The sequence below is a fragment of the Eucalyptus grandis genome, chromosome 8 (assembly GCF_016545825.1).
Source record: "Eucalyptus grandis isolate ANBG69807.140 chromosome 8, ASM1654582v1, whole genome shotgun sequence".
Taxonomy (NCBI): Eukaryota; Viridiplantae; Streptophyta; class Magnoliopsida; order Myrtales; family Myrtaceae; genus Eucalyptus; species Eucalyptus grandis.
The window spans coordinates 3,697,613-3,722,673 of NC_052619.1; the positions used below are offsets into that span (position 1 = coordinate 3,697,613).

Sequence of the window (25,061 nt, forward strand, 5' to 3'; positions counted from 1 at the left end):
AGAAAAGCAAGAGTGCAAAAAAGAGCGAAATCCATGATCATGCAAAAGATCATTTGTTGAAAAACAAAAGAAATGTCTTGCAAGAGAAAACATGTATTGCAAGCAATATCATTAGAACAAAGAGCGAAGCTCTCATGTCTCAAGACAAATTACCCAAAGGACTCTCGAGATAGGTTAAATTTCAAGAGTCGAATTTTTGAGAAGTCATGTGATGGTAATGATGCCAAGATAATCACTCACTTTTTAACCTTTTGATATCTGAAAATTTTTCAAGCATTTCTAAGCCTTACCCGAACCAACATTACAACCCTTATCCGAAGTCTCTTCCGATTGGGATGGTTCAAGTTGAAATGAGAATATCACATTGGAGCTACCACTAGAAGGAGTGGAAGCAATCCTATCTTATCTTATCTTGAAGGTTCTTGACTTGTAAACCTGATGAAGATATTGATTGAATATTCATTTCTTGGCCTCAAAATACATACCCTTTGTGTAAGCCCATGACCAAGCTATCATTACGGGCCATTTAAAAGACCTTTTGATCAATGGATTGTATTCACTTTGAACGTTTCTGAAAGCCATAGACATAGGTTGAGTGAGACTTCTCTAGTGAGGATTAAACAGTTTTCTCATATCAATGGTTGGGAACAAAAGCCCTTTTTGAGAGTCAGTGTGAAAGACCTTTTTTGATTAGGATATTTCCACTTGGCATATTTGACTTAACTTTTAGATGGTTAATCAAATCTCATTTTGTTAAAATCTCCTCTGAAAGGATTTGATAATTGGCATTATTTTGCAAGATTGGCTCTCAAGTAATCTTGAAACTCTTTTTCAAAATATTTGTTTCTTAGTGAACCGGTTCTTGGTCATCCTAAACCATATCATTGTCTCTTAAGTTCTAGGTTATCTTAAAACCTTGTCCCCAAGTTCTAGGTCAACTTAAAACCTTGTCCCTAAGTTCTAGGTCATCTTAAAACCTTATCCCCAAGTTCTAGGTCAACTTAAAACCTTGTCCTCAAGTTCTAGGTCATCTTAAAACCTTGTCCCCAAGTTCTAGGTGATCTTAAAACCTTGTCTTCTAGGTTCGTGGGTCCATCCTTAAACCACACTAGGTTCGTGGGTCCATCCTTAAATCACTAGGTTCGTGGGTGCATCCTTAAACCACTAGGTTCGTGGGTCCATCCTTAAACCACACTAGGTTCGTGGGTCCATCCTTAAACCACTAGGTTCGTGGGTTCATCCTTAAACCACTAGGTTCGTGGGTCCATCCTTAAACCACTAGATTCGTGGGTCCATCCTTAAACCACTAGGTTCGTGGGTCCATCCTTAAACCACTAGGTTCGTGGGTTCAACCTTAAACCACTAGGTTCGTGGGTTCAACCTTAAACCACTAGGTTCGTGGGTCCATCCTTAAACCACACTAGGTTCGTGGGTCCATCCTTAAACCACACTAGGTTCGTGGGTTTATCCTTAAACCACTAGGTTCGTGGGTCCATCCTTAAACCACACTAGGTTCGTGGGTCCATCCTTAAACCACTAAGTTCCAAGTCATCCTTAAACCACACGGTGAGACCTTTCTCCCAGTCGAAACCCGTTTTTACATGGTGAGACCTTTCTCTCAGTCGAAACCCGTTTTTACACGGTGAGACCTTTCTCCCAGTCGAAACCCGTTTTTACACGGTGAGACATTTTCTCCCAATCGAAACCCATTTTTACACGGTGAGACTATCGCACCCAGTCGAAACCCGTTTTTACACGGTGAGACTATCGTACCCAGTCGAAACCCGTTTTTACACGGTGAGACTATCGCATCCAGTCGAAACCCGTTTTTACACGGTGAGACATTTCTCCCAGCTTAAACCACACTAGGTTCGTGGGTCTATCCTTAAACCACTAAGTTCCAAGTCATCCTTAAACCACACGGTGAGACCTTTCTCCCAGTTGAAACCCGTTTTTACACGGTTAGACATTTCTCCCAATCGAAACCCGTTTTTACACGGTGAGACTTTTCTCCCAATCTAAACCATACGGTTTGTAGGTTATCCTTAAGCCATTCCTTTTCCATTTAGTGATTTTATTGTCTTCATTCCATTCCACGAGAGAGAGAAACAAAGATAGAGCGAATAAACCCCGACAAGAGTTCAGATACCTTGATGAGAAAAGGTAAGTATCAGGTACGTCCCTAACCAACCATCATTGCTTTTGTCATTTTCTATTTTTCAAAGCCGAGTCGACTAAAAATTTCAGGTATCAATTTTGTCTTTGAGTGGAACCTCTTCGAGATCCCACCCAAAGAGGGGCAGCTGTTGACACCGAAATTTTCGTCGACATTTTAATCATCCATTTTGCAAAAATATAGAAAAATAAAGAGCCAAAAAAAAAGAAAAAAAAAGAAGAAGACAAAAAGAAAAAAAACAAAACAAAACAAAACAAGAAGAAAAAAAAATGAAGTGAAATGAAAAGAAAAAAAAAGAGAGAGAAAGAAATAAGGAAAACGAAAAAGGAAAAAAAAAAAGGAGAGAAAAGAAAAATAAAACGAGAGAAAAAAATAGAAAAGAGAAAAAGGAGGCCATTCACGGGGTTTTGGGGGTTTTCTTTTTTCGGGCTCTCTCTCTCCTCTTTGGGGGGCTCTCGCTGGCGCGGATTCTCTCTCTCTCGGAGACGCTCTCTCGCTCCCGCTCTCTCTTCATCACGATCTCTCTCTCTCGCTAAAAAAAAAGGAAACCGTTCGCGCGGATGCTCTCGAAGGGATTCTCTGGCTGAGGGGATTATCGCTCTCTCGACTCTCTCGACATCTCGGAGAGCGATCTAGGGTTTGACGGCTGGATCGATTCAAGGTGGAAATCGGTCTCTCTATTTAGCTTGAGGATCTCGACTTCCTCATCTGCACCTTCTCGAGCTCCGAAGCCGATTGGCAATGGTGGTAACGACGGCAGCGAGATCGGGTCGCGACACTCTTGTAAACTTCACTATAAGGTATTATAGTGTTAAACCAATACACTGAGGTTCACAAAATAAGATCAAATACAATTTCTAGCTCAAGAGACAATATTTGAGGTTTTCGTATATCTCAATCCTTAGCTTTCTCTTCACATTATCATTGCTCCTTTTATACTGAGGTCTTTGATAGAGCGGTAGGAGACCTTCAAGAACAAACATCTAGCTACTTGAGAGACCATGGCAATCATCAAGATTGTTCCCATAGTCGTTTCACTAATCATAGCAGATAACCCCGATTTATCGACTACCGTCTTGTCTCTGAGAGTCGTCAATTGTTTTTCTACCTTCTCACTCGGTTTTTCGACTATGGAATCCAAATTGCCATTACTATCGACTCGATATATTAATACCAATTTATCGCACATTATCATTAGTGTATATTGTAAGTGATGGGTTGACTATCTTCAATGATGATATTAATTATAGACACGTGATATTAGGATTGGTCATTATCAATACTATCTTGACCGGTCCTTCCAAATTACCATTACTATTACTTGTTCTACTACAAGTTAGAGACTAGTATCTCATCTTTACTGATACAAATGATCATCAATAATGATAACTTGTTTCACTATTTGTATTAATCATTGTAGCTATTAGTAAGAAGGATAGTTTGATGATCATCAAAATCTCATAGGAATGTTTTCCAACATGTCCCCCCTACACTGGAGTTGTTACTTGGCATTTTATCTAGATATTTTTGGGTTTATCGAATTTGAGAATGTCACCAAACACTAGGGGTGAGCGGTTTCAAGTTTCTTATAGGCTTTGCTTAGAATCTAGAACCTACTCTTAAATACAGGTTCCTCATTTTTTGGAACCTGTAACTTGGAACCTGGAACCTATCCTGTAGGTTCCAAGGTCTAACAACGCAATAATAATAAACAAACTTGTCATTCATCAAAGAAACTATAAAATGAACAAAATTATCAACAAAAGAAAATGAATTGTTAGCAAGGAATTCAATTAAATAAAAGTAAGGGTGAACGGTTCAAAGTTCCGTACAGGTTCCATCTGAAACTTGGAACCTACCTGTTGGAATAAGTTTCTTATTTTTTTTGGAACCTGAAACTTACCTTGCATACCCTAGAACTTGGAACCCATCCTATCATAGGTTCCAAGGTCTACCCAGGTCCCACTTATATTATTATTTGAATGATTATAATTCACTAATCATAACTTATATTTAAATATATGAAAAATATGAACATTAATAAAGTAAAAATCTTAGCCATAAAATAGAAACTCGGATTAGTATTTTTGGATTATACACTCATTATCGAACATCATGGAATATTGGAAAATTGCATGGAGACGTGGATCAAGAAAAATATTAAAACTTGTTCCCGGTTCTAGATTATAGGTTCTAGGTTCTAAGTTCCTCCAACTAAGAACCGAAACTTACTTATTAAAACAAGGTTCTCATTTTTTGGAACTTGAAACTTACCCTAAATATCTTGGAACTTGGAACCTACAGGTTCTTACCGGTCATGTTCTCGGGTCCCAAGGTGCCCTGGAACCATGCTCACCCCTACCAAATACCAAATCACCAAATGCAACTTAGGTGCAAAAAACTTGATCCGGCTTGAGAGAGTTCTAGTATTCAATTTTAGCACATTCTTTTTGCCAATAGAAAAAACTAATGGATCTCTACTCAAGTTGATATGAAAAACTTGTTGGTAATATTGGGCCTAATTCCTTAAAAATCCTTTAATTTCAAGTCAAGTCTCAATTTTGACTAGAATTTTTTTTTATTTAATGAAATCACCACCTTTCACTCTAACTCCAAATCGGCCCCTCTAAGCTTTCCATCCAAAATTATCATTAGTCAATCCGATCTAGGTTTTCCATGTTGCTTATTGACATGGATATTCATCACTATTCATTGACATTGTTCATTGTTGCCACCTCCAATGCCTTTCCTTGCAAAATCTTGAGTAGTGCCACCACGACAAGGCCACTTGCTCGGTCAGTCGCCACCTCCACCAAGTGATTACTTTCCCACAACCTTTTGACGACCTTCGGAGACAAATTTGAGGAATCGAACTCTCCACCTCCCCTTTTCCATGTGGGAAGTTCCATCTATTAGAATTCCAACGAGAGATCTATCGATCAAGCTTCAAGACTTATCTAATAATTTGGAGAAAAAAAATACCAGCAAAACAATGTAATCGATAGTTACATTTGATAAAATATAACGACATTTGTTTGCTGTAAATTCTATTATTAAAGTAAGTACTAACAATAAAAACTAAGTATTAACAAAAATAATTGAACTAAGTATTAACATCAGATAAAAAAAGAAGAAGAAAAAAGCATTGACAAAAAAGAAATTGTAAAAATACAATTCTAACCTCAGCCTCCCCACGTCTCACGCTCTCTTCTTCTCTCCCTCGGTCGCACATCCGCAGTCGCGCTCCTCGCCGCAGCAACCCTCGCCGCCATCGCCGGACCTCCCTCTGCGTCTCCGGAACCCGCTCGCCGCCCCGCCAGCAACCCAGCTCCGCCTCTCTCGCTCTTCTGCAGCTCGCCGGCTCCGATTCTGCCGCCGATCCTTGCCGCCGCCGCCGCCGCCGCCGCGGCGCGTAGCTCGCAGATTCGCCGTCGAAACCGAGGTGAGTACGGCGATGTCTGTCGCCTCCGTCGACGTCGCTCTTCCCGTACGATCTCGAACCGGCGACGCTTGCCTTACGTTTGATGTCTCCAGGATAAGAGTTTGTTTCGACTGCCGAATACGAAGCTTGGAGGGATGGCTTGGCGGACGCAGTTACGAACCTTGCTGTGCCGTGCCGGGAAAAGGCTGGAGATTGATGGCAATGCGGCCGCCGGCGTCTCTGGTTCCCGTCTGCTGTCTTCTTCCGCGTCTGGTTAGTCCATTTTCAGTCTTTCTCTGCTTGAATCTTGCTGCTAAAACCTTCGTGATGACCGTCGAAAGCTCGAAAGCTCCCGTAATATTGGGTTTTCTTGATGTCTAGTGAGTGGAATGCAAAAAAATTTGATAACTTTGGAGTTCTTTTGGCAGGTGGCGCCCCCAATTTGCGGAGACTCTGGGAATCTCCTTCTGCAAACGTCCTGAGGCCGCTATACCAATATCTTCAACTGTCGGTAATGCTGATTTTCTCCCATCGTCTGATGGTTTTTGGTCATTAGTTAGACGTACTGCTGCCTGGTCTCGTAAAGCCGAAGGCAGGGGCCGCAATGGGATGGTTCTGGGCTGACATTGTATGAGGGCCTGCTCTTGCACTGTGATTAGTTGTCATGACTTTGATGACCGTGAGATTGGTGACTGGTTATTAACACCAGCATTGCCTGGCTTCAGCGACTAGCATTCGACTTGAACCTTCCTCTGACCTAGATTTAAAATGTCTATGTGAGTCATGTGTAGCTGATAGATAGAGTAGAGGTGAGGGGAATATGTCTTGGGCATGACATTTTAAATTATTCAAGCCAGAGCTTTCGTAGGTGCAGACTAGTAGTCGCAATTCTAGGAATGGTTAATATATGGTCAAGACTTACATTGTTTGTAAGTTTAGTTATAGAAGGAATTGAAAGGGAAATTAGAAAAAGGAACCCAGAGAAAGAAAGAAGAATTTTTTGTGACTTTCCCCAATTTTTGTTTGCTTAATCTTGGTGGGGTAAAAGCTGTGGAGGGGAAAGTAGTAAATAGTAGTCTGAAGTGTCACTTGTCATATTTGTGGTTAGAAACAAAAGTAAACCTGAAATATGACTCGTCTTATTGACAGTGAGAAATAAAAGGCTACTTCAGGAATTACATGTTTCAACTTACGAGCCATTTGGATCTCCATCTGCTTCAATTAATTCTTCATGAGAGTTTTTTTTTTTTCTTTTTAAGGCTCAAAGGCTTTTACTTTTTCCTTATTTCCCCTTTTACCATGTTATCTTTCTTTCACTGCTTCCCAGACAATGGAAATATTTCTTATGTTTATTTTTCCTATCACTTTATCTTCTCCCCAACCAAATTAAGCATTAAAAACTAAGGTGATTATGCTGATGAGTTTGGCTCAAGTGGTTCGAAAGTTTGATTTGGAGCTTAAGCTTATTACTTACGATAATTTTAGTATATTTTATGTGTATTATAGGATTAGCAATAAGTTTGTACATGTATTATGGGACAACCTACAATATAGCAATTCGACACACTTGTTGCATTTCTGAAAGGTATAACTAAGCTGAACTGAATTAAGATCTAAATCTTTCAGATCTAAACGGTTGTGTTTTCTCCATCCTCCCAAGTTGAATGAGTACCCTTCCAAGAACTTGGTGGGCGTACAATCATTCTCACTATTATCGCTCTTCGAACTTACTGGAAGAATTTTTTTTTTTTGGCACAGTTATGGATGTAATGATGTATTTGTGCATCTGTTTAAGGAAGTTCACTGGCATTTGAGTGAAGCAATGGAGATTTTTACTTTGACAAAATGATGTTGGTTTTTTTTTTTTTTTGCTATAGACATTGGTAATTCATGCTAAGGTTAAGTCTACATTTTGTTTTTGAAGTATCGTTTGTTCCATTTGGTGATCTTGACTTTGTTTTTTTATGAAATCAAGCTCCACATGTAGGATTTGTGCAACAGGTCCTTCCTTCACTGACATTGTCAATGTGCTGACGTACATGCTGACATTGCAATTTTATTTTTAGTGGAAATTTATCAAATAAGAACCTAAGTATAAGAAGAAACAAAATGGCCAAAAAATAAAATAAAATGAGTAAGTTTGTGAAGAGGGAAGAAATTATTTAAGCAAAAGGTAACTAGTTGATATCTACCATGTAGTTTAAAACTGGGAGTAGAGGGTGCATTCCTGTGTGTAAGGTTGTTTGGTCACCGGTGTTGAGTATTCTGATGTAGGGGGCTACCCTTGACTTTGTTATCGGTTGATGGTACGAAGTATTAACTGTCATAAACAGCCAGCTTGATTCATAGCTTTTCTTTTCTGAAACATGATAATTTGGTGACTTTAATCAGGTTATCTCTTTTCTTTTGCAGGGGATTTCTAGTTCAAGAAAGCTCCTGGCTGATTCATCTGATGCAGCTCCTATTTCTTCTCCATTAACACCTACGTTGCAACTAAGCAGTGGAACGGTTGAAAGTCAGAAAGTGGTTTCTAAGCCTTCAAAAGTCCAAGCAGTATTGAAAGGCATAAAGCAGGTAACGTTGTAAGATTGTGTTCATTTTTATCTATGGTGTAGAAATTTGGGTTCTATCCATACTTGATCAAAAGTTTCTCTAATCTAGTCATCCAATAAGATTGATTGAGATCACATAAATGTGAAGATCCATATGGTGATCTTGAGTTTTCGTACGAAGGTTTGCTTTATTGAGTACTAGGACTACTAAGACTGGTTTAAAAGTTTGATGTACTAAGGGTTTGTTTGATAATCATTCTGTTTCCGAGAATAAATTTTACTTAGAAATAGTTTTTTCCAATTCTATCCCCTAGATGAGTTTCTTAGCATTTGAAAGTGTTCGGTAATTATACAAAATTTCTATTCTCGGAATAGAAAAAGAACATAATTACGTTTAATATGACCTTCAAATTTTTTTGTACCGTAGAATATTTTTTAATTTTTTAAATAATTTTATGAGATTTATTTCTTTTCTTTTCTTTCTTTCTTTTTTCCTTCTCTTCTTCTTCTTCCTCTAACCAGTTGCGAGCCTTGGCGATGGCCAGTGACTGGCTAGACGAGAGCCGATGACCTCGCCAACCTTGGGGGTGCCTTGCTGGTCCCTTGACCTTGCCCAGCCATGTCGAGGCTGAGCTCACCCAGCAGACCTTGTTTGGCCGGTCGCCAGCCATCTCTAAGGCCAGTAATCGGGTAGAGGAGGAGGAAGAAGAAAAGAAAAGAGAAAAAAAATTGGCTTGATTTTAGAATTGTTCCTAGAAATAAAGAAGTAACATTTCTTTTTTCATTTTTTGATTTAGTTCCAAATCTATTCTCGGAAACAAATTCTTTCCCAGGAGTAGAAAAATTAGTTGGCATTATCAAACAGAATTTTGTTCTTTTTTTGTTTCGGGGAACAAAAGAACAGAATTAGCCAATTACCAAATAGGCCCTAGGTGAAATAGTAGATTCTTGTTATTCGTTTAAATATGACCAATATGTCCATTGGTAGTCTGTCAGATTGTTTAACATATCAATTGGTAAATTGGTCTCACTATATCCAGCATTGCTCAAATCCTTTTATAAGGCAAATTGATAAGTTTTATGAGAAATCTGAGTACCCATTTTTAGTGTCTTGCAAGGCTACTAATTATAGCAGTTGATATTGTTTATGTACTTTCGTATATCTTTTCCTTGAAATAATTTGCTTAAGAAAAAGGACTTGTGCCATTGACTTGTTTGCTGCTTAAGTTTGGGTCTGCAAACACAGGATCTGGTGGGATGCTTCTTTTCTCTGGATAATCTGTGGTGCTGTGATAGAGCATCGGTGATGCATTTCTCAGTACCCGTAGTAATACTCATGTTTTACTCTCTTATCTCTTGAAAGTGCATGTTATGGTTTGATTGATTGATGAAAGCTCTTGCGCTATGATTTTTTAATTTGACAGTATGTCTTGCTACTATTTGGTACCTTTTGTGTTTATTGTTCCCTTGAATCAGACTCTCATGCTTACACTGTAATTTTAGCTTCTCTTCTGGTTTTAGAGTCCTAAGAAGGTCAATTTGGTTGCTGCTTTGGTTCGTGGAATGCGTGTTGAAGATGCACTGTTGCAATTGCAAGTGACCGTAAAGAGAGCTGCGAAAACCGTCTACCAGGTGATACAACTCTAGATGATGTGGCTTTTCATTTATCCTTTGAAAAATTTGAGAATCATTCTCGCCTTGCCGTTTGCAGAACTACTTTACATCTTTTACTTTCAAAGTCATTGCATTGCACCCTCAGGTTTATCATTAGCCTATTGGACATGTGACCAAATTCTCTCCCTCCTTTCTCCCTGAAAACACCTCCCTTGCTCGAAATAAATAAAAAAGCCCTAACTCTAGCAAAGCTTCTGCCACCGCTACCCAGTTTATTGTTTCTCTTCCTCCAATGTTGGTACTGCCCATTGCTACCACGATGGAGCTCTCTCTCTCTCTCTCTCTCTCTCTCTCTCTCTCTCTATATATATATATATATATATATATATGGAGGTGAAGCTGGCTGATAGTGACAAATTTGTCCAGCATAAGCTCGTGTTGCAACACTTTCAAAGTGATGTGCAATGATGCTAGAAATTGCGGCCAGACACGGCAACGGCGGTAGAAAGATTATAGTTTTGGTGATTTGAGAACTGACTCTCTCTCTTTTCTTTTTCTTTTTTTTTTCCCCATTAGGAAGGGTAATTAGGTCTTTTTGGCTTATGAAGTTTTGTCCTAAATGCAAAGTAGGGTTCTAGAAATAGGCGATACTGAGTGATACTCGTAGAAAAAGAGAGGATGGTTTTTGGCACATATATTTTTCCATTATTTCTTGTTATTTTTTTTGACTTACTTTTCATTTATTTATGCACTAATCTTGTTAATCCAAATTTTTCAGGTTATTCACTCTGCCAGAGCAAATGCGACACACAACCATGGATTAGATCCTGAAAAGCTTCTTCTTGGTAAATTATCGAATGAGAAATGCTTCAATCTGTTTAATTCTAACTTGGATTAGTTTTGACTTTCCTTTTTATCGGATGCAGCTGAAGCATTTGTAGGAAAGGGGTTTTACCAGAAGAGGATTAGCTACCATTCAAAAGGAAGGTGTGGAATCAAAGTGAGACCTGAGTGCCGCCTGACAATAGTAGTCAGGGAGATAACCGCCGAGGAAGAGGCTGAGATAGCAAAGCTGAGAGTAAGCAATTTCAAAAAGCTTACAAAGCGGGAAAGGCGGCTTGTTCCCCATAAGCTCATCGAGTCCACTCCAATCTGGAACCGTAAAGGCAAAGCTGGCAGGAATGAAGAGAGGGCAATGGCTGCATGATCCATTTTATCCTGGATCACTGCTCTTGTATGGTTACTTCTGATGAAGTTTTGAAACGTCCCTTTGTTAAGAATGTAGCCAGGTGCGAGCACGAAAACCTAGCAGTAGTTCCTAGTACATTTAGAGGTAAATCTAAATGAAGGTAAATCAACTGGTGACATTAATTGCCGTTGGAGGAAGGTAGGTTTTTTTTAATGTAAACACTAAATCTTAGATCTCACTTTTGATGGACCCGTTTTACCTATGGTTCTCTAAAACATAAATGGAGTCGAAGACTGATGGCCTGCTGAAAGTCATTAGCAGATTTTTCATTGAATTTGTTGCTATGAGCTAAGGGGTAACATCTTTGGATTCATTCTTCTCGGTCTAGAGTTAGTAATTGGCTGCGGGCTTGCATGATCCGGAACTTACCATCTTTCTGAGTCGTCATGCTGTATCATTCCCTACTCAATTGCTCGAGAGAAATTCAAGGTTTTCTGCATTTGCTGATAAACCTGTGCAAAATACGGTGGCCTGTGAGAACTAAAAATCATGTCTTCCACAGGTTTCTGGGCGCACGAGCCAATATATTACCTATTTCAAATGCTATGGCACCTCCACTTTAACTAGCATCCTGGTTTACGGTGGTCCCGACGCATTCACAAGTCCTCAGAATTGCTATTTCATTGGTACGGATAATTACGGTGAAGTCATGAAACTTGTTAACTTCCCGAAACTTGCAATTTGGATGCGCTTCAAGTCAAAGGTCGGTTCATAACCATAGTCGGATTCATTGACAAGACTCTGCATCTTGAACTTAACTCAATTTTGTGTCTTCATCTCCAAGAATCTCACTACGGAAGCAAAAGCATTTTGGTTGGTTCAGTGATCAATTTTTGTCTCCATCTCCGAGGATCTCACCACTGAAGCAAAAGCATCTTAAAATTAAACTAATCGGAAAGTCTAAAAGTCCACCTAGCCTAGGTTGTACCGACATCGGACACGGATATGCGACACATCATTTCTCAAAAATAAAAAATTTCGACACGTTGGGATACGTTGTATATTAATTACATATTTTATTTTTAATTAATTTGATTCAAATTTATAAATTAAAAAAGAACCTACAATAAATTTACACTAATCACTCAATGTACATACAATACTTTTATTTTTTGAAATTACTTTTTAATTTCATTTAATAATTTTTTCGATTAAATAAAAACCCCATCCCCAATTTTTTCACTTTCTTTTCCCTCCACCCGTGACGTCACTTCCCCCTCCCTTTTCTATTCTTCTATTTTCCTTCTCAAAACCCTAACCTAGCAGCGCCTCCTCCTCCTCCTCCTCCTCCTCCTTTGCCGACAAAAGTGGTCGACATGCGGTCAACGCGTGTCGGACAGGACACGACATGGAAGCACGCGTGACGTGTCCATGCAACATAGCCTAGCTATAAAAAGATTGCTGATCTTGCCACACGCATCAGTGCAGCAGCAGCAGCAATGGAGATGCGAGTTGAAGTGACCAGCAGAGAGACGATAAAGCCTTCATCACCAACGCCTCACCGCCTGAAGACCTTCAACTTGTGCCTCCTTGACCAAATGACCCGCATGTACTATGCCTCAGTTGTTTTCTTCTACCCAAGTGACCCAACTCGTGATCTCCCCGTGAAAATTGACCACATCTCTTGTACTCTCAAGAAGTCTCTCGCCGAGGCCCTGACCCGGTTTTACCCGCTCTCCGGGCGGCTCAGCAAGAACAACCTCTACATCGACTGCAACGATGCCGGGGTGCTGTATGTCGAGGCCCGCGTGGACTGTTCGCTCTCGGAGTTCGCCAAGAAACCCGAGATTAGGCTGCTAGACAAGTTCCTCCCGTTGCATGGGGTTTCCACCGGACCGGAAGAGGAAGCCTTTCTGTTCGGGATACAAGTGAACGTGCTTTCGTGTGGAGGGATCGTTATCGGGACTTCCAGCTCGCACAAGATCATGGACGCGACCACATTTATAGCTTTTTTCAGGACATGGACCGCCATAGCCACGGGACGTCCTGATCAAGCGATGCAGGCGGACTGCATGGCCGCATCAACCCTATTCCCGAGCAGCGACACGATGCCTAGCAATGCTGGACTGTGGCATGGGAACCCCTTTACCAAACCGGGAAAGAGCAGTCTGAGGAGATTCGTGTTCGACTCCGCTGCCCTATCGAGGTTAAAACTCGATGCTAGGTGAGTTCATTAACAGTCTGATTTAGCCTTTCGACCAAATCGAAAATCCTTGACATCTAGGGAGTCAGTTGACTAACCATTTCTTATTGCAGTTCGCTATGATTTTACTTTTATAGTTTAGTTTATTACATTTCACCAACTTCGCAAGCTTGCCAGGAGTGAATTCGTTCCAAACCCAACTCGAATCGAAGCGCTGACTGGATTCATCTGGAAACATGCAATAAGAGCTTCTAGGATGCTGTCCGGCATGCAGCCCCCATCGGCAGTGGTCCAATCGATGAACCTCCGCCACCGTGTGGAACCGCCTCTGCCCGAACAGTCGATCGGGAATATCGCTTGGAGGGCATTCGCGACCTACGAAAACACGAGGCCGGAAGTTGAACTGCGTGACTTGGTCGAGTCGGTGAGGAAATCGCTTGCTGAGATAAACGTCGACCACGTGAAGAAAATTCGAGGGGATGGTGCTTTTGAGGGAATCTCCAAGTGGCTAGAAGAGGCGGGCCGGATCTATACAAAGATGAGGCAAGAGTGTTACACTTTTGTGAGTTGGTACAGGATGGGATTCTACGACGTCGATTTCGGGTGGGGGAGGCCCGTATGGGTAAGTGTCCAGAACTTCGGGGACGACGCGTTCAAGAACGTGGTCATCATGATGGACACACCGTCCGGCAATGGAATAGAAGCATTGATCGCGTTGGAGGAGCAAGAGATGTCTATACTGGAGCAGGATCAGGAGTTCCTTGCATCCGCCAAGCCCCAACTCAGTATGGTTCTCCAGGGCCGCAGTAAACTCTGACCCTTTTCTGGCCATTACGTAATGACAGATTCACTTCATCAAACAAGGTAGAACTACTTGAGAAAACTTATGGAACGTGCACGCATGTTCGGAAAATAGGTGCACCATCATAATTGTCCCTCTTCTTTACCTCATAAAGGAGTACCCTAAGCATAGGAATAAGGCACAACCATCATCCGCCGATCTATATATGTACAAAAGTGAACAAAGCTCACATCACGCGCAGCCATCAATTTGATTTGAGATGACCGCTTTAACAAATCTCCGGCAGTTCCCTTATTTTGTATCTCTTAGTAGAAGATAGAAGATGACTACCAGGACTACTCAAATCTTCTCCTACATTCTCCCTATACGTTATTGAAAACTATTGCACAAAAATTAAACAAAGAAAGAACATTACCCATCGCCGAAAATATCAATAACAAAATTAAAAAAAGCCACGCTTATGGCTCACTTATTCCTAATAATTAATCCGAATATTCAAATCCCATTACAGAGAAAATCACTAGAGCTAGTAAGGATCGGGGTTCCTGTATCCATCGCCATGAGTTCTCAACTTCTTCCTCCGTGACCTCGGGAACAATAGTTGCTGGATCTGCTTTTCTGCTGCAGCTTCCGATGTGGCCTGAATGGAAATATGGTCTCTGAGCATCTCAAACAACCCGAGAAGGAGAGTGCAAAAGATAAAGAAGAGGATGAAAAAGAGTGCAACAGTTTCTTCATGAACTATCTCCTGGAATAATCCTGTCAATCTTGATGAAGCGAAGGAAAATTGGACCTTCGTTCATTAGTTAATGACATATGAGGCTTTTGCATCTCTCTCCCCTGCGCCTTGGCGCATTTGAGGATGCTCCTAGCTGCTCTATAAATTTTTTTAAACAGGGAAAACCCAAATGATTCTGACAGATAAAAAATGCCACTTTCCTTTACGGTAGAAAGAAAAGACAAATCAGAAGTCTTCGTTTTTAAAATGCATCAACCACTGCTCACCTGAATTTTGAAGGGAAAACGGTGTGTTCGTACTTCGGTTCCAGAATAAATTCTGACATCCATGCCCAGACTGTCAACTCCAATTATATTAGCTCCCTATATGAGCAGATATTTAATCAGAAAGTAAAGAGCCTGTAAATGAACAACAGTAATTGAAGTGCCAAAAGAACACAAGTTTGCAAGGCGCAATCGAAGCATACAAAACGGAATAAATAAGAACAGAGAACAACTTACAAAATCTACGAGAAGAAAACAATAAACGAATACCATATTGAGCTATTTTTTGCATGACGAATGCTAAATGCTTCTTCTGACTTAATACATTGGGGTAGAGAACACAACAAAATTTTTCTTTTGTTTTCCTGATGGATCCAAGGAAAGACAAGCATGAAATACTGGGGAGATGACATCACATAAAGTGATACTGAGTGTGGGATAGGAAAAAATCCAGTGGGAGATGACGCGTCAAACCAGGAAGCTCATAGTATCACCAAACATGCCTATACTATGAAAAAAATCTGCAGAAAATGTCAGAGGACAAAATAAATAATCTAGGGTGGCTATATCTTAATGGGTTGCTTCAAGGACATTACTGAGAGTTTGGTCTTCTACAGAACAAATGGGAACCACAATCTATAAATACTGATCATTCTAATATAGATATTATCAACTTGGGTGAAAAAGAAAAAGGTAAAATGAGTTACCAGGAAAGGCAAAAGGAAAAATGTGATGATGACATTACAGTTACTAAAGCAAAATATATAGAAAGCAAGATGCATGCGGTGTTCTGTTCCACAAGAAACTAACATGTGAAGGCAAATCCTAGCATAGGGAAGCTTCAAAGAGATTCAAATTACCGAGGCTGTCTCCTTTACCTCCACATGAAGCCCCTTCCTTTTGCAGAGAGCTTTCAGGGCAACATTGCACCTAATTCCTTTCTCGCTAAAGCGGTCTAGAATTGCTGATGTGGAGTGTACAAGGATATCCGGCTCAGCATCTAGAAAATCTTGCAAATGAATTTCACACTGAAAACAAGAAACTGCAGAGTTACTGGAAGGTTCAACACCTTTTATGTGACCTATTTGATTGTGTCATGTCAGAAGATGACATAACAATCTACGCTGCATAGATATACATGGAACTAGACAGCACACCAATCCCAAATCAACTGGAATCGTCTTGATGCAATGCAACAAAGAAAGATGGCCACCAAGAGAGTAAAACGTACCTGAGAACCATACACCGAGAACAGCTCTATTCTTATAATCTCTAACCTATATATTATTGAGTTACAGCCTTTCCTGTCGCTTGAAGCCAAGGTAACGACATCAGCATCTAAACAAGAAGACAAGTTTTAGTAGAAGGAACATCCCATTGAAGTACTAACAACTACTATGCACAAGATTTTCTTAAGCAATGTAAAAGTAATCCTAAAAGTAAATTATAGACTCCTCAATCCTCATACTTTTAACTCAGGGAAGAACCAATGGCAATAACTTATTCAATTGAGGACATGCAATCACATAGAAAATAGTGGGTTGGTCTATAACATTGATTCAGTTGTTTAACTACACCTTTCCAGTCCAAGTTGTGGTTATCGGCATCCTCACTTTGAAAGAGCTTTCTCAGATAAGATTCTTCATCAGAAAAAGCAGGTCTGAGACATCCCAAAATGGACAAGCCATTTGATGGAGTGTCCATCTTTTTGTCATACTCCGCATTGACCGCCTATAAAATGAAGTCAGAAAATTTTCTTTTAAAACAATAAAAAAATCACTTCTAGCAAATATCCAGACACCAAGCTACATATACACACTCTTCTGAGTGGAAAGAAGGGGTGGCTGGATTGAGCAAGCATTAAACAAAAACAGGACTGAATGTGAGAAAAGAAGGAACAGAGCAAGCAAGCACTCTAAGTCAAATCCTTGAGGCTTATTATTGATAGTCTCAGTTGCAAAACTGATTTAATAGGGACAAGTGAGCATTTCAATACAAACTTCCCAACTGATCTGGAAAGTTCCTGCAAGCTAAGGCATCATCCTCGACAGAGACTGCATCTTAGACCTTTACATATAAAACTCCTTGTACACCATCAAAATGCCATCTGATGCTGAAACGTACAGCAGTTCTTAATTTTCATCTGAGGGGTGTTTCTACCAATATCCTCATTGCAATACTTTTAGTCAACACTAAATATCTACACTTTCTAGTACTAATAAACGATAGAGATTATGGAACAAATGAGAGAAGTACGAAAGGTCATTGTGGAAATGCATGTTCCTTTGGTGTCATCTTTTTAAACAAGTACTTGACATAATTATAACAAGTAGTCTCTCAAATTAAAGCTACCATAAACCAGAGCTGAAAAATTCATGCTGTTAATGGAGCTGCAGAGAAGAGTCGAGCACAGAGGTGGATGCATTTCATGCATTAAGTTTTAAGAGGTTGCAGTTTTAACATTAATAATAAGTAGGAGTGAAGCTTCTCTTCAACATAGATTTTCTAAGTTAAAGTAATCTGCAACTATAGATAATTACATCCCCTAATTTACTGAAGAGAGAGTAGTAATCACCTTCGTCAAGCACTTGGCAAAATAAACCGGATGGACCAAGATAGATGGATCTGGCATCCCCCAATCTACTGCATTATCGAACACTTCAGTTTCCATTACCTGTTTTACCCAAAAATGCATGTGACTGGAGAATCATAGCATAGTTAAATCTAAAAGATATTTGACTCTTGCTTTCTCCATGTTAAGTAAGCACATTGCACTCCACCTCGAGATAATCGTCTTCATAGGATATCTCAGTCATACCAATATCTGACATATCGTACTCATCAGCCATCTTCTTGTTATCATACACTGGTATATCCATTCCAATGAATACATTCTGAAAAAAAAAATTTACCAACCAAAGATCAATTTAAGTTTGTGCAATAAATTGAAGGGAAAACTAGTAATCATAAAGATCACAAATATGCAATGAAGATAGAAATCTAATGTGGCAATTAAGTGAACGATTGGATCTACCATAAATGATACAGGACTCCCAGACTAACTGTCCATCAACTACCTCCAAAAGCATTTTAAGAGGAGGTGAGTACGGCCCTGCTCATCTCAAATAAGGTGAAGATTTTGGACATCCACCAATAGTAAATGATAAAACATGCTCCAACGTATCAAAAGTCATTAAGACCATTCCATACACAAGTAGAAATGACATTTTCAAGATGATTCTGAAGCCACTTCCCGCTTGTGCCTTATTTCTCTCCAATTAAAATGCGGAACTCATTGCCTTTTATAGACAATGAGCCCCTAGAACTCTTCAAGGCAATCATCCAGAAATTTCTCTTGCTTAACCTGGAACTATTGGCTGAAAAGGGATAAAATTTGTTGAGGGATAAGAACACTCCTGCAAGCTGAATACATCAATTAAGTCTGTTATGGTTTCAATTTTGCTGCCTAATATAGTACTTCTACAAACTTGCCACATACCCAAACTGTTGAAATTGTGAACACTTCTAAAACTTTGCCATTACAGGACAACGCTGGCATAACTTGCAAAGCAAAAGGAGAAACAATAGAACCCTAGATATGAAAATCCCTAACTGAGGCTTTTGAGTTGAAGACTTCCTAAATGCGATTGAAGCATTTCAGAAAGGAAGGAGAAACTCACCACAGGGCTAGTTGCACCACGATCTTCTAGGATGTTCTCGTCATCAAAAATTTCAAAAAATATATCTGGAGAGAACAGATTTTCCGTGAGACCATATTTACAACCAATTTGAAATTGGTAAAACAACAATCTAATGGTGAAAGAAGGGAACCTCCATAATCATCCACAACATACTGGAACTCTGCCCATGATATTTGTTCATGAGGCTCACGGTGTACAGGCCCGGGGAAAACTAGCAAAGCGTTACTGCAGGCCTGAAGAGGAAATATGTCAACATGTTAAATTGCTAATGAAAACCAGAATGGTTCTGGAATCTTGCACCACTCTATTATTATATTTACCTCAACAGTTGTCCTTGCAATTTCGGCTGAAGTAAGTTTAGTTTCGCGGGTTCTCTTGCAAGGTTTAACCTCTTCAAGAGGATGGTAACCCTGGTCGCTTGTGTAATTAGATGAATCAGGAAGAGAATCAGAGTAATCAGCAGCAACGGAAACCCTTGAAAGGCAGAGCTCATTCCCTATTGGCAGCCATTGGAAGGGTAGTGATCTGAAAAAAGAATAGTTGCATCTGAAAGTCAACATGAAATTCTCATGAAATAGTATAAGGATATTGACATAAAGGAACTATTTCCCTTCTAGTTCTGTGTACATGTACAGGTACATGTGAGAGAAGGTGAGAGAAAGAGAGAGAGCACCAAAGCATAAAAAAAGGCATGTCAACAACGAAAATTAGGGAACTAATATACACCATGACATTCTTATAAAAAATTCACATTAAGTACAATATATCTCACTTTCTTTAAGTCAATTTCGCCAAACAAAGTGGTAAATACATTCTGATAATGGTAATTGATAAGAAATGTGATCGTGAAAATAAGGATGTCTACTTTCATGGCCATGGTGACAATATTAAGTCCATGTGACACCAGGCCAAATAACTATTGCGTATCCTAAAAGATTAAGAGTACAATTTCTTGAATCCGGTCTCGGAGTTCAAGGCTCCATCATCCTTTTTACTAATTTATTAGCCTTATTATCAGCTCCATGAAATTTGATCAGCAAAAAACCCTGCCTTTTAGCTTTGGGCCACATTAAAGTAGATCAAAGAAGAGGAATAGCCCAATTCTGTTTGTAGCTTATGAAAGATGATCTTAATAACCATTTGCTAGCATTCTTTTGCCAGGACTTGAAGGGTTGGAAAGTAGAACTGAAAAGGTGGAATAAGGAGAAATCAGCAAAAAAATTGATGGAACTAAAGCACGAGTTAAGGGATGGAATGAAAATATCAGACTTGCTGGAGTTTCTCTTGCTCATGAGTAAAGGTGTATGATAATCTAAACTCCTAGAGCCGAACCATCTTTTGGAATTCAAGTCATTTACATGCATATGCAAGTTTCCACTATCCCAACACATGATTTTTCTTTCATATCCTTCTGGTTTAAGAGTACTTCAAATCTTAAAGGAACTTTTGGTACTACAATCCCATGGAAAATGTTCTAAAGAAGTACCTCATGCGACACAGTATAAAAAAAAGTTTAACCTAATTGATATTGACTGAAGTATACAAGAGAAGCAAGAACTTCCCAATTATTCTTGAAAGTAAACCAACCTCCCTGAGAAAAGAACATAACAACAATAACTCTGAAAAATCCTGCATTTCAGGTGAAAATGCCACAGGCTTTCACCGTTTTCTTGGTCATAGACCTCTAACTAGCCCTCGCAAAATTTTAAAGATGACTCCAATCAGCACAAATGGAGCTCTAAGCTCAAACTTAAAGGCTCCATAAATGATAGATTACGGGTGTACGATCAGCTTTATTATCAGCAGAATATTGAGCCAAACACGTTAACTATCCCAAGGATACCTCCCAAGGCTGCATCAATTCAAGGAAAAGAAAAGAAAACACCAATCCAAGAGCAGAATATTGAGTCAAACTACCAATTTTGCTCACCCTAGATCCTTTACAATTACCTCAACCTGAGAAGGCCTTACGTGTACGCCAAACTTAATTCTAAGCCAACAAACCAAAGGATTGCCACATGCAAATATCAAACTGGACGAACCATATACTCGTGCTCGAACAAATCTACACATGGGTCCTCCTACATAATCCACGAAATCCAAAGTCAAGCCACACACCTCATAGAAGGAAAATCCACAGCCCTTCGCCCGTCGAGGGAATGTTTCATCCAGCTGCCCATGCCCGCGATTCCACAAGATGTCGAGCATTCCGAATGGCACAGATTGTAGCGTGACGAACCTGATCACACGACCGCAAACAACAACAACAGAAAATCAGCAGAACGGCCACCAACCACCAAACCAAGCCACGGCACAAGCACAAAATCCTAAACCCTTCGAAACCCATTAGCCACCAAACGCGTCTAACCAACTCGGACAAGACACCGAGTCCTAGGTTCACCCTCCCCGCCAAGCTAAAAATGCAATCTTTCTCTCCCAATGAGCCTCCCCAAGAACGTGCAGACTCAAAAATCGATGCTTGATCTATCGAATGGACACAGGTGCATGCAAATTATCCAAAATTTTCCATTTTTACGGTTTATATCGAAGAAAAGCCAGGTGGGTCGTCGTAGTTACCGAAGGTGAGGGAGGAGGCAGCTGCAATCGACATGAGAGAAGCAGAGAACAACGAGGCCGAGATCAGCTTGACGAAGACGAAAGGAGGGAGGAAAGGGTCGTCGTGCGCGCGACTTGTCGCCTTGCGAGATGTGGCTGAAGACGGTCGTGCCGCAATCTGATTCGCTCCGCAAGTTAACGCCTGCGCTTGTGTTAGGTGTCAGACACGCACAGAGAGAGACAGAGAGAGAGTCTTGTGTGTTTTTCTGGACAAAAGTGAAAATCTGGTATAAATGAACAGCACAGATGGGTTCCCAAGTTGTCCTTTTTCTCAGAGAATCACAGCATATGCCTTTTCTTTTCCTTTTTTCTTTCAATTTTTTCACTCAAGTTATGACACAAAATTGCTGATTTCCTTGCCATTTGATATCATCTTGTATTGTAGTCCTCAATTTCATAATAATATGGCAATTTTCTTTTCCATATTTGCAAGTTATTTTGTATTTTCTCGACATTTTGATCCATGTTCAATGTCATTAGCGGCAACACAGCCTGGATGGATACATGATATCAATTTGAGGAAACATAAATCTAGAGCGGTATATATAAATTGGAGAACTAAATTAATGACGCTAAAAAAGGGAATGACCCTTTTTTGGATTAGGCCATTCATGTCTATCATAAACGTTCGGGCATGGATTTACTTTGCCGTAATTAGCTGGATGGTTATTGAACACGAAAACGACGTCGGGAGAGGGGGTCACACGCAATTTGAATTTGGGATTATGAAATGTTAAAGTATAATTAATACATCGATTGTTTTGTAAATAAGAAGGGAATTGCTAGGCTTACTAAGTTGGTTCTACAAAGTTGATTTGCCAAAGGTCACTCCAGCCTAACACGTTATTTAGCAAACTGATTTTGTAAATCACTCTTAATTAAAAGAATGAAAGCAATAGGAGTTGCTTTGGCAAATATCTTAACAATTGCAGCACCTTCAAAACTAAAACTATTTATGGCAATATTTTTTTGGGTCAAATATAGCAGTATTTAAGAAGCTATCCATTTTGAGGTTCCACATGTTGATGTTTAGAGTAGGAGAGAAAATAACAACAAAGTGTCTAAGGTGACTAAATCCAATCAGGATTATATCATATGTATTTATAGGAATGACTAATTATAGTAAGGGTACAAATAGATATTATTACATAAAGACCTCATAATACATCTTAATTATACATTAATACTCCCCTTGAGGTGTGACAATTGAGAGATTGGATCTTTTTTGCTTTTTTAAGGTCAAGAAAAGTTGGATCTCAACAGTGCATGGCGTGAACTAGGTAAGCTTTTGGTGAAAATGTTCGCCAACTAATTCGCCGTAGGCACATGGCGAACACATAGATAGCTGGAAATGACCTACTCTCGAACATAGTGAGAATCCAACTCAATATATTTGGTAAGAGCTGGGAACACAGGGTTGGGAGTAAGATATATGACATATGTCATTGCAATGAGAGGATTAAAAAGGGGCACTGTGAGCACATGAAGTAAATAACAAATTCAAATAATATTAGCAACACAATAAGCAACACAATGATATTAAGCCTTTGTACTAGAACAAAATATAGTAGGTTGCTTCTTGGCGCCCCATGAAACAAGATTGGCGCCTTAAAAAACACAAAAGCCCGAGGTGGACGTCGAGTATAGAAACACCAAGCCAATCTGCATTTGCATAAGCAATCAATGAAGTAGGAGAACACCATTTGGTGAGCTTCTATGGGTGGCTAAAAATTAGTATATACATTTGACAGCTTGGAGACAAGGAACTTTGGGTTAATGCATGGATCAGCTAACCAAGTTCACAACAAAATGAATATCAAGTCTAGTCATGAACACATATTGCAGAGCACCAACCATCTATTGATACAATGTTGGAGAAATGAGAAGCGCACCATCGTTAGTAGACAACATAATCATCAAGATCAAGGGAGTAGATACAGGCTTGACCTTGACAAGGTCAAATTTACGCAAAAGGCCCCCTAACTTGAGATAAAACATATCATTAGAGCGGAGATGAACCTCAATGCCAAGGAAATAGTGAAGCCATCCAAAATCCTTCATAACAAATTCTTGTGAGAATCGAGTAATCAAAGAATATAATAAATTAGTCGCATTATCTGTGATAAGTTTATCATCAACATATAATAGAACATGTAGACAACCCTGAGAAGAAACATGGATGAATAATAACGGATTGACATTACTCACCATGAAACCCAAAGATAATAAAAAAAACTGTTGAAGCAAAGAAACCATGCATGTGGAGCTTGCTTCAAACCATAAATGGCATTTTGGAAATTGCACATGTGATTGGGAACTTAGCATAAGAGAAACCAGAAGGTTGATGCATGTTAACTTCCTCACAAAAGTTGTCGTGCAAAAAGCATTATCAAGTTGACGTATAGCCCATATTGATGAAATTGCGATAGATAGAACAACCTGAATTGTAGTGCGTTTAACAATTGAGTTAATAGTCTTGTTATAGTTTAGTCTAGCCCATTGTTCAAATTCTTGTGCAACCAAGCGAGTCTTAGAGCGTTTGATAGTCTCATAGGATCTTTCCTTACCCTTAAAAACCCATTTACAACCGACTAAATTTTAAAAGGATTAGGTGGTACAAGATCTCAAATGTGATTAGTGAATAAGGCATTAAATTCATCTGCCATGGCCACTTTCCAATGTGGGTCAAGAATGTTCTTAAAGTAGAAGTCAGTGTCTCTTTGTGAATAGAGTGAGAGAGATTAAAAAATATTCCAAGTTTAAAAATTCTAGATATGGCACTAGTCTTCATGGGATGAGTAGGAAGAGAAGAAATGGAAGTGAAGGAGTTGGATAGAGATGTAGAGAGGATTTATGGGTCTAATGTGGGAGTAATTGGTTGGGAAAGGAGTCAAGTTGGAATGCAGTTAATGGGTTGAGAGAGGGACCGGTGGAGAAAAAAAAAAATTAAAAGTAGGTTGGGTAGGCCGAGAAGAGGAGATAGGCGAGTTAGGAGGTTGGGCTAGAGAAGTGGAGAAAGGCGAATGATAAGCTAGAGGGCCAAAGGAGGTAGAAGGAAGAATAGATTGATTGGAAGAAACAAAAATCAAAGGGTCGAATTGGAATGGTGAGTTATGGGACTAAGAATTGAAGGATTTTGTGAAAAGGGTAAAAAAAAATTAATCAAACCAAACAAGGCGATTGATAAAACCACGATTACTTGTCCTATTAAGGCAACGATAGCCTTTTTGATTTGACACATACCAAATAAATACATATGGCACAGAATGAGCTGCTCACTATGGGAGATGAGATGGAAGAAGAGAATAACAAATACACCTAAAAACTCGAAAGAACAAATAATCAAATTGGAACCCAAATAAACAGTGGAAAGAAGAAATAGTAGATAGGACAAAAGTAGGAAGTTGATTAATAACAAAATAGCAGTGAGAAGAGCATCAATCCAATATGATGAAGGCACATGAACATGGATTAATAAGGTTTGAGATATTTCGACTAAGTGTTGATTTTGTATTCTGATGTACCATTTTGAGATGGGTGTCTAGATAAGAAAAGTGTTTAATAATATGAATTTTGCTTTGGTATGTTGGGAATGAATTATCGGTATATTCGGAATGAATTACTGGTATATTCTCCTCCCCCATTAGTTTGTAAAAAATTGATTTTGGCATTGCACATATTTACGCTAAAACGATGGAAGCGATGAAAATGTGCAGGCACTCTAGATTTATTTTTTCATAGGAAAAAACCAAGTAAATTCAAATTATTCATTAATATTGATATTT

At 39.4% G+C, this 25,061-nt stretch overlaps 3 protein-coding genes across 4 annotated transcripts; 2 read left to right on the forward strand and 1 right to left on the reverse strand.

Annotated features, from left to right (window-relative positions):
* Positions 1 to 5,349: 5,349 nt before the first annotated feature.
* LOC104456274 (39S ribosomal protein L22, mitochondrial) lies at positions 5,350 to 11,311 on the forward strand. The gene is made up of 7 exons (XM_018862049.2): positions 5,350 to 5,618; positions 5,711 to 5,870; positions 6,026 to 6,108; positions 8,010 to 8,171; positions 9,671 to 9,781; positions 10,542 to 10,608; positions 10,690 to 11,311. The coding sequence occupies exons 2-7, from the start codon at positions 5,753 to 5,755 to the stop codon at positions 10,968 to 10,970; spliced, it is 822 nt and encodes a 273-aa protein (XP_018717594.2). The 5' UTR covers positions 5,350 to 5,618; positions 5,711 to 5,752; the 3' UTR covers positions 10,971 to 11,311.
* Positions 11,312 to 12,451: 1,140 nt separating this feature from the next.
* LOC104416193 (stemmadenine O-acetyltransferase) lies at positions 12,452 to 13,972 on the forward strand. Its single transcript, XM_010027618.3, has 2 exons — positions 12,452 to 13,176; positions 13,333 to 13,972. Exons 1-2 carry the CDS (start codon positions 12,452 to 12,454, stop codon positions 13,970 to 13,972), a joined length of 1,365 nt encoding a protein of 454 aa, XP_010025920.2.
* A 159-nt stretch (positions 13,973 to 14,131) lies between these two features.
* LOC104456276 (uncharacterized protein At3g49140) lies at positions 14,132 to 21,476 on the reverse strand. Of its 2 annotated transcripts, none has more exons than XM_010071035.3 (12): positions 21,238 to 21,476; positions 20,779 to 20,899; positions 18,981 to 19,185; positions 18,791 to 18,893; positions 18,640 to 18,704; positions 17,740 to 17,853; positions 17,535 to 17,633; positions 16,537 to 16,690; positions 16,191 to 16,297; positions 15,820 to 15,987; positions 14,963 to 15,058; positions 14,132 to 14,597 (listed from the first exon to the last, which is right to left on the reverse strand). In XM_010071035.3, the coding sequence occupies exons 1-12, from the start codon at positions 21,269 to 21,271 to the stop codon at positions 14,484 to 14,486; spliced, it is 1,380 nt and encodes a 459-aa protein (XP_010069337.1). In that variant the 5' UTR covers positions 21,272 to 21,476; the 3' UTR covers positions 14,132 to 14,483. The 2 variants fall into 2 exon arrangements, with proteins under 2 accessions (XP_010069337.1, XP_010069338.1); XM_010071036.3 differs by having other exon boundaries at positions 15,838 to 15,987; positions 21,238 to 21,474.
* Positions 21,477 to 25,061: the final 3,585 nt, after the last annotated feature.